Genomic DNA, 9625 nt, shown 5'->3' with positions numbered 1-9625 from the left:
AGGAATGCAGCCTTTAGTGTAAGGCCTCCAAAGGTCACTTCACCCCAGTAAATGCCTTAAGACAACTGTAGAAGAACCACACGAGGGTGCTGGACAGAATGCAGTGTGCTCACAGCCACAAATAACAGCCTTGGGCTAAGCTCCAGAGAGTAAATGCCCCTCTTCCCAGGGACACGAGCCACAGGTCTTCAGGCCCTCAATGCGTTCTCTACCTGCTCCAAAGAAAGTCACCTGTCAGTGAAACCATCATGTGGGAACAGTTTCAGGGCTTCAAGCGGAGTCATGAATCAAAACGTCACTCCAGGTACTTAAATTCAGTCAGAGTTTTCTACTGACTTTACACTGCAGTGCAAACCCAACCAGCCCTCCCGTGGCACTGCACAGTGGCTACAGACTGCCTTGAAAAGCAACACAGCCCTGGGAAAGAAAGGAGGGAGCCCCAGCACCTGCCTGTCCATCACCAGTGAGGTTAACCTGCCCCTGGTCCCTGCAGCCTGAGATGTGGTACAGGGAAGGAGCATCCCCAGGGCTCCCACCACCTCGCAGGCTGAGCAAACAGCTACAGTTACCTGGTGCTGTCTTCTCCAGTAGCAAAGCCGAGATTGTCAGGACTGGCTTGGTCACCCTCTGGGAATGCTGAGCACTGCTCTGAGGCTAAAAACAAAAACCAGCATTCACTACCAGAGGAGCAACTGGAACAGCAAGTGGATGTTCTGTTATTGGCAGAGCCCACTGTGTGGTACTTCATCCCCAGTATACTGGCACACAATGCACTTGACATTGAGTTAAATTTAAACCCCTGGGGCAGTCCTAAGATACCTCTAAGTCAAGCACAGATATGAACAATGCTGTGATCCTTCCCATGAGCTGTGAGGTTTTAGTGCCTGCTGCAGACACCCAGCAAAGCAGTAAACTCCAATTACAGAGGCAAGTTGTTTGGTCATGCTGCTAATGCAGCGTGAGATGCTTATTCAACCAGAAGCCAACCTCACCCAGAGTCAGCTGTCACCTTACAGCTTTTAATTTGATCAGAAGGTTAAAGCTTTTCAGAGAAAGATGAGATGAGTTTTGGAAACCACTGAAGTGCTCAAAGCACATTCCTGCCAAGGAAGATGCAAATCCATGTCTAAGGCAACAGTTACCTCCCTCCTGAAAGGAGCTGACATACAGCACCAGTCCTGGTGTTCAGGGAGTTCCAAGCCAGAACAGGAGCTCTGGGATTCCCAGCACCTCCCTGGGAGGCTTGCCTAAACTGACTTCTCAGGGCTAGAAAGAGTTCCCCGCTCCTGATCTGCTTATTAGGATCCCAAGAGAGAAGTTCCAAATCTCACTGGCACTTGCTTGAGTATTGATACCCTACAGCAATCTCTGCTCTGGCAGCATCCTGCATGGCAGGAGTGGGAGGTGGGCTCCCCGGTCACTCCTACCTTCACTGGAGGACTGAACCGAGAAGGGCTGGTTAAATCCCTCTGAGGCAGAGGCACCGTCTTCCTGCTCTTCGTTTTCTGTGTCACATTCAATGTCGCTGTCACTGCTCATTCCTGGTAGGAGATGAAGGACATGCTTCTGACATACCCCAGCTGTGAAAAAACCCAGAAAGACCCACAAGCCAAAAATGATGGCAGCAAGACCTATGTGACTGAAGCATTCAGTGTCTTCATATAAGAGCCACCAATATCAAATCCCAAGAGCTGGCAGGAGAACAAGAGAAGGAGCAAATTCAGAGCCAGGTGCATTTACAAAAACACTACGGTACTGAACAGAACAGCTGACACCAGCTTTAGAAATGGCCTCATTCTGCTGTGTGGGACAAGAGGAGCAGTTCCAGCATGTCATCAGCTGAGGCACGCTTGGTTGCCTGCAGCCCCTTCCTGCCTGAGCTGTGCTCCCCTGCCAGCTGCTCTGCTCTGCCCACCTCTGCAACGAGGACAGAAAATCAAAGTTGCTCTCTTTTTTTTTTTCTCCACAGAATCCTAGAATGGTTTGGGTTTGAAAGGACCTTAAAGCTGATCCAGTTCCAACCGCCTGCCACAGGCAGGTACACCTTCCACTAGACCTGGTTTTTAACAGTTTAGAGGTAGCATGACCTATGGAGCAGATGTACCCACCCATCACACCCTTCAAGCAGCAATACTCTGTTCAAGTCTCAGACACAAAAATACCTGCTTTTCCTACAAAAAGAACCACAGCAGTTGATAATCAAGGTGGCTTCTTTTGTTTCGCCAAACCTTGAGTGGGCACTGGCAGAGGCCAACATGCTCCTTTTTGCACAGTTTTGTGGGAGACAGAAGGGGTTTGCTCTGCTCTTATATTTCTTAAGAGCTGATACTCCTTGCTAACAAAAAGCAAGCGAGTTGAGGTACCAGCTCTACCGTAGTTTCTGCTCTGAAAGGAAAAGAAAAAAAAAAAAGTAAAATTTGTTTCCTGGGGTTTTTAACAATGAAGTATTTCAGTTCTTAAAACATTTTCCTATTAGGTTCTCTGCTGTAATAGCAGAGCTGCGGGAGCGCATCACGATCACACTGCAGTGACTAAGAGCAGAAATTCAGTTTTGTCACTGAGAGACCTTCTGTAAATGCCAACTCCTACACAATATTGCACACTGCAGCTAGAGATGGATGCTGGCACCTTAATATAGGCTTTGCGCTACAATTCAGTCATTGAAATTCAAATTAGTGCAGGGGTGGAAGGCAGGAGAGTTTTAGCAAGATAAGAAAAACTCTTCTGTGTGGACTTTCAAAAAGAAAAAAAAAAAAATGCAATAATATTTTTTTCCAGCATGGAAAGGATGCAGGAAGGGAGGGGGAAAAGTTTCCTCCAAGTCTCTAAGGAAACTGGCTTACGTACCACAGCACCCGACACAAATGAAGTGTTGGAGAGATTCTAGTGCGGATGTGGAGGTAGTTACCAACGCGTTGTCCCTGACGGCAGCAGGCTTAAAAGCCAAGGTCACTGAGTGCTATTTTAATTAGATAAGAAATTATTTTCAAGGCCATGCAACTGAACACCAACGCAAAGACCTGGAGCCCTATCAAGAGGTATTAAAAGTAAGTAGGAGTCCAGAGAAATAGATGGCACCATGTAATGGCACCAGGTCTTTGCCTGCTGCACTGTCCCACTGCCATCTCTCCCCAGATAGAGGTGACACTGAGACATCCACTCCTCATTCAGATTCACACTACAGCTGCCAATTGCAAAGGTCAACTGCCACGAAAACACATTTTGCGGTTTGTTGGATGGTTTTTTTCCTCCTCTTTTTCTTTCTCCTTCCAACTATTTCTACTACAGAAATGGATCATCGCAGACTGGTGTGTGGTCACACTACATTTGCCCTCTACAACATTCAATTTACCTTCTTCTGGCCCTGCAGAAGCCCCCTCAGAAAGCACAGCTTGTAGGTCACCCATGTCAGAACTGTTTTCCAGACCACCTGATTGGACTCCTTCTGTACGACACCCTTTAGAAGTTGACCTTAAGCGGGAATTGAGAAGTAGAAAAACTCATGTTAGAGATTCAGCTTTAATCCTTCTAGTCCCACTTCTAGTTTTACTTAAGTCTCTTGCATACCCACTTAAGCTTCCAGCTTGGACTGATTCAGAAATATTTAACATCTTCAAAAAAATAAACCTGGAAAAGTTTATGAGTATTTTCCAAAAATGGTGACTCCAGCTATTTAGAAAAAATAACCCAAGTACTCCCATAGCACTTTGCTTAGTCAGCCAATAGGGGAGTTGTTACAAAATTGCTCAAAAACCAGAGTCACAGTGAAAATTACTGTCTTAAATGAGGAAATCATGTGTTAAGTTTCAGTTAGAGGATATTTTGCAAGGAATAGAGGTAATACAGATGGGCCTGCCTTCCCAATTCAAGTGTCAGACTGCATCCACAGCTGATCAAAATAAAAAAAAAACAAACCAAACCTAAAATGGAAAAGAAGAGATGACTTGTAACCTAGTTATTAAACTATAAATTGATATCCAGAGGGAACAGCAGCAACCAAATAAACTTCAAAGTAATTTCTCTTCCACGCTACAAGCACCTGGGTTTAGTGATTGGTGTCTTTTTTCTTAGATCAGGGAAAGGCGGGGAAGGAGAAGATAAGAGGAAAAGAGAATAAACCCCTTACCCTAGAGCACCAACTTTCCTGGCCTTCTCTCCAGCAGCTAAGCCATTTAAGCCAGACACTCCCACATCGGAATCTGAGCCATCACAAGGCCTCTCCTCTGTCTTCGGCAGTGACTCAGGGACACTGCTGTTAGCCAGGGCCCTGGCAGAGTGGTGCCGACCACTCAACTTGGAGCTCCCTACGCCACCTGAGAAAAGAGGAAGAAGAACTCTGGGCATGTTGAGCCTTATTTCAAGAGACTAAGCACCCAGCTGTTTCACAGCACCTGCTTGGTTCCAAACGTGTGTAAGCACAAGCACACCTGCCCCACCCTCGTGCTTAAAACTTCACAGTTTCAAGTCAATGTACGGGCAACAAAAACTGTCTGGTATATCCACTCTCTTGACACACAGAGCTTTTGTTTCAGCTGCCATTTCTGATGGGAGACTAATTACAGACTATTCCTTCCCCACCTTGTGTAGTTAAAACTTATCTTCTATTTACCTTCCAGTAACAGATACACTCCTCACTGTCATTCTCCCCAGCTATCAATATGAAGTTGCCTGGCCTCAGCCCTTCGAGCCTTGGACAAGGGTGAAGCTGCGTGCAGAGGTTATAGTTACACCATCTAATGACTCTGCAGCATTTTCCAGTTTCCCACCCAAGCCTTCTGTATCCATTTAGCATTTTAAGACAACAACTTTGATACTCCATTCCTTCTCAGAACACTTAAAAGGCACAAAACACAATTCCTGTGTTAGGTGTTTCATTACCACTCAAGGAAGGGCACCTTAAAACTCAAGAAGCCACAGTATCAAAATTCTTTCTCACATGTCCCTGGGGTTTTCTTGAATTCCCTTTAAGGCAAATAACAATTTAAACACAGGTCAGTACTTTCTGATCTATGATTCTCACTATAAAGTTAGTTCCTGAAACATCTCCAGAGATCAGAAGTAACGTGTAACACAGATATTTTACGTTCTGCATGTCATCTGCGTGGTTCTCCTTCACAGATCAGCTACCAAACGTACTTCATCATTAACTACATTTGAGAAAGGATCCAGCCAAGTCTCAGGGAAACATCAGCTGCCAAGTAAGACTTCTTGAAAAGCTTTTGTTTATGAGATGCTGAGATGCCCCCATCACACAAAGATGTTTACCTTCAGAAGTTTGAGTGTCTCCCTTTAAGCGAAGATTGCTGTCCACACAGTCCATAGCTCTCCGTAAAGACAGGCTGCCTGCTGCTCCAGAGCGAATAGTTTTGGGTGAGTTACTTTTCTTACTTGCAGCTGCAAAAACATTTTAAGATGTGACAAGTGTTCAGTCAAACTGCTGCAGCACTCTGTCTTTCTGCTTGTTTTAAGTGAAGCTCCATTTTAGTCTCTATGCTCATTAACTCCCAGTCCTGCACAAAACTCCTTCCTTACCCTTCCTGTCAAAGATGTGAGCTAGAGGGAAGCTTAGCTAGCTACAGATGTGGCCAAGACTACACAAAGTAATGTTCACCTGCCTTACACCAAGATGCCCTTCAGGAAGCTACTATCCAGATTCCTTCAACCATCATGATGAAAATATAAAGGATTAAGGGGAACCCAAACCACCCCTTCAGCTCTTAAATTCAAAGTCCAGTGTAACAAAGGACCTTGAAAGCAAGAGTGAGAGACAGGTTAAGGGACTCTCACAGTTTACCACTTCACAAACAAAGCATTCTTGGAGCATGTGATAGTGTGGATCCTGCCACAGAAACTCCTCCAGGTAGAGGAATGGAGCAGTGCTAAATGGAACAGCAAACCCAAGTTCTGCTGTCACTGCACCCCATGGAGGTGGGGGATCCAGGATTCAGTGCAAACCAGAAGATTGCTCCTGTTTCACAGAGCACCACAAGCCTGTTCCTCTCCTCCTACCTGGTGCCTCAGTAACCTTTGAGGGATGAGGCATTTGCTAAGGAAAGAGATGGCATTAAAAACCACACAACGAACAAAAGCTAGTACTTCAGTGAAGTGGGTTGAGCCCTCCATATCTCAATGATGGCACAGTTCAGGGCTGCAAACTAACTTTCTCTTTCAGAGAAGAAATTCTCTGCTCTGTGGGACTGATGAAATACAGAACAGACCTTTGCTGGAGTTGCAAAAGCCCTGTTTTGCAGGTCAGTACTGAAAGCGATGGAGAGAAATAGAACTGTTCTACCAGTTCTTTAGTCTGCTCATGTGAATAATGTATTTCTTACTCATCTTGGGTCCAAAATGATTCAAGTAATAACTTGAATCAAAACTCAGAAGGCTGCAAAATCATCTCTCCCAGGCAACAGGGAAGTGAGAGAAAATTAACAGCTAGTGCTTTTATTCAGGATCATAAGCAGCAGAGTATTTGCACAGCCTTCATGCTGGCATCCTAAAAATTCCACGCTGGCTTACCAAGCTCCACCACCAGGACCTGAACAGACAGGGCCCTCTCTGAAAGAGGTCACCTGTCAAGAGGCAAAGCCTCTCCCAGGGGAGCCTTGGCTCACTTGGATTTCAGCAAGATTTCAAGTTACTGAAGTATTACAAACCTGGAAAGTTTTTTTAATTTTGCTCACTGGCAAGCATCAGGAAACATCCTCAAGTTCATAGATGGGCCAGACACAGAGTAGCAGTCAACCTGAAATGACCTTCAGGTAGGATCAGTTTGATACTGGATTAAACTTCAGAACATTCTCACTGCATTAGGTGTGTTACTGGTTGTGGAGCAAAAGTTCTGGTGCTTTTACCAAGAAAGGCTGAAACCTTCAGTAACATTTACTGACTCAAAGGCAGTGCAGGTTCTAGGCTTCTGTACTCTTGCAGCTGAACTTGAGCATGAGTACCTGTAAGTCTGTTTCAGATGCCTGATATATAAAACCACCACCTATACAACCAACGTTGTAAGGGTGACACGTAACGCACTTACAATTCCTTATGTAACAACTGGTAACTGAAGACTTCGTCAGTAGCTCCATTCCTATTTCTTGCAGCTTGCTGCAGCTTTCCGTTCCGCAGGCAGCTAAAGCGCCTTGCTCAATGGAGAAGAAGCTGGGCTGCCCATCACATGAGCCAGTGTTGCTGCTTCTCACTTCTGACAGCTGGTTTTTCACATCAGACATTTTGCTTCGAACTTCAGCCATCTGCGTTTTGAGCCTTTTCAGCATCTTCAAGTCGGGGGGCACGCGCCACATCGCCTGATGTCTCCGCTGGTCTCGATCTTTTAGAGAATAGGATGATGCTTTACCAAAGAAAAGTTAACACAACAGGTAAGTGTAACTGTTCTCAACTAAACACAGACATCTCTTTTTAACAGCTGTAAGAATTCTACCTTTTGCCCTGCTATAAAAATGAGGGACAGACATTCTTGCACCATCTTTAGGTTGCATGCACTGCACAGCTACCAGGACAGCAGATTTCCATTCCCTGCCTGTCACGGAAGAAGACCCCAAAACCTGCTCGCTGGAAGAAGCAAGGCTCCCTATACTAATGTATGAATTTTGACGACAACTGAGCTGCTCCTCTATGTTGCCAGACAAGCTTGAGTTCACAAGCCTGGATGCCAGTCAAATTTGTTACACGTTTCTATAATATTTGTTGAGTGTGTGTCTAAGATTCTCATACAACCAACACAACACCCCATTAACATAGAGAACTCACAGAAATCTGCAACTGGGGAAGGAATTCCCTTAAGTACCTAACACCAGAAGATCAGGTTGAGCAGCTAATACCCAAGTAAGCCTGTGTGCTGCTCAGCCAGAATTAGATCACCTTTGATGTCTATTTGAAGCATTATAAATTCTGTAAGTGTTTCACTATAAATTCAGCTGTTCAAAACCATAAAACCAAGTGACTCTTGGAAACCTTCACCTTAGGAGGTGAAGTCTTGCAAACTCCAAATGTAGCAGCAGCTTTCTCTTAGTTGACTGACCTGAATAAGCTCTGGAAACAGTCAAACCTTAAGGGAACATCAGCAAAACAGACAATTTCAACTGTGCAGTAAGTAGCTAAAGATGACAAGGAAGCCATTCAACACAACAGACCTTCATCTTGCTCAAGCAGGACAGCACCAAGTGCAATGCCCACACCTAAGGTCCTTTTGTCTCAGCCTTTTTCCAGCCAAAACAGAACTGAGACTTAAAGTTCATGTGCTGCCTCCCCTTTTTGTACTCATAGAAGGAACTTCCATGTTTGGAAACATGGATTACATTCAGCTGAAAACTCATATGTTTACATGACAACATTTTAAAAGCTAATCACAAAGGAACAAAAAATTTGAGCCAGCTTTTAGATTCAGTATCAGCAATCATTGCTGCAGCCAAAGCAAAAGTCTGTAGCAAGTGGACTCCTACTTCTCTTCTGTTCTGTTAAGTCACCAAACAGTTGTTTCAGAATGACCTGAAGTAAGATGTTGTGGTAGTGGGCCAGCTAGCTCCAAGTAAGTGTTAATCATGACAAATGTATCGCTGAGGTTTGATCTAATTTTAATTCTTTACTAGTAAGAGAAACGAGCAGCCTCCAATAACAGCCATGGGTGCTGGAATTGACAGCTATCTACTTTTGCTGCACACGAAGTTAATCACTTTTTTCAGTTGAAGGGTCTTAACTGAACCACAGACTCTCTTCCAAGTCTTCAATTATTTACATACCATCACTATTTTTGGCTCCCAACATTTTGATCCACGTTTCTTCCACATGTGCTTTTCCAGCCTTACTACCACACGCATTTTTCCTAATTTAGGTTTAAATGCTTTATAAGCATTCCATTTTTTAAGCAAATTCCAGGACTTATTTCTTACTAGTATACACTGTACTCTTAGTACTCTCAGCCACTAAGTGTACAAACTGTGTGAGGTGAGAGGTGTAACTACTTCCTCAGCTGACAGCCATTTCGTGTTGTTTTTGTCTCTCAGGCGAACCCCTTCTAGAAAAGGACTTTTCATTCATCTCCCACAGTCAAAGCAGCTGCGTGAACTGGATCTCTACAAAGTTGCTACACAGAACAGCCAAGGGTTCAGTCACATCCCCCAAGAAAAGACAAGAAGACCCTCCGCGATACACACTTCAGTTGAGTCACCTGGTGCTCTCAAGCTGAGGTCAACCATTAAGGCAAAGAACATGTTAGAGGAGGCAACAGGATGCAGCATACTGATGAGCACAGATGAGGATATGGAAGTGTAGCTATCCATGAAAAGGGCTGCCTGTCATCCTCTTTTACCCCCTCCTCAAATCTGCTTCTAACTCTGTGACTGCATTCGCAGAGACACTTCCAGGTTGGAATTAAATCAGAATGTGTATCAGATGTACAGTTACCTCTATTCTGTAGAAGAGAGGGAGGTGGACGTGGCTGAAGGCCCCAGAGGTTTTCCATTCCATTTCTATCTTTTAGATCCAGCAAGTGGATTAAAATTAAGGGATCTATATCTAGTAAGCTGCTACTGGCTGATGAGCCTAGGGCACTTCCTCCCCGCCTTGAAGGTCTTCCACTTGCACTGATGTAGCTGTGGCTAGTACCTAAAAA

At 44.6% G+C, this 9625-nt stretch overlaps 2 protein-coding genes across 2 annotated transcripts in view; one reads left to right on the top strand and one right to left on the bottom strand.

The window, feature by feature from the left end:
• The window catches only part of PPM1E (protein phosphatase, Mg2+/Mn2+ dependent, 1E), a gene marked incomplete at its 5' end in the record, with an annotated part of 16730 nt that extends 14320 nt beyond the window's left edge, over window positions 1–2410 (top strand). The window contains one exon of the mRNA XM_010014710.1: window positions 2378–2410. The remainder of the gene's footprint in view (window positions 1–2377) is intronic.
• TRIM37 (tripartite motif containing 37) overlaps window positions 566–9625 on the bottom strand; it is a 26168-nt gene continuing 17108 nt past the window's right edge. The window contains exons 17-23 of the mRNA XM_010014709.1: window positions 9418–9618; window positions 7034–7345; window positions 5266–5394; window positions 4127–4313; window positions 3353–3471; window positions 1428–1580; window positions 566–654 (exon numbers count right to left, since the gene is read on the bottom strand). Of these exons, the coding sequence (XP_010013011.1) occupies window positions 566–654; window positions 1428–1580; window positions 3353–3471; window positions 4127–4313; window positions 5266–5394; window positions 7034–7345; window positions 9418–9618 (1190 nt within the window). The remainder of the gene's footprint in view (window positions 655–1427; window positions 1581–3352; window positions 3472–4126; window positions 4314–5265; window positions 5395–7033; window positions 7346–9417; window positions 9619–9625) is intronic.

Source organism: Nestor notabilis, unplaced genomic scaffold, assembly GCF_000696875.1.
Source record: "Nestor notabilis isolate BGI_N333 unplaced genomic scaffold, ASM69687v1 scaffold10425, whole genome shotgun sequence".
Taxonomy (NCBI): domain Eukaryota; kingdom Metazoa; phylum Chordata; class Aves; order Psittaciformes; family Psittacidae; genus Nestor; species Nestor notabilis.
This window is presented reverse-complemented; position numbering and strand designations above follow the sequence as displayed.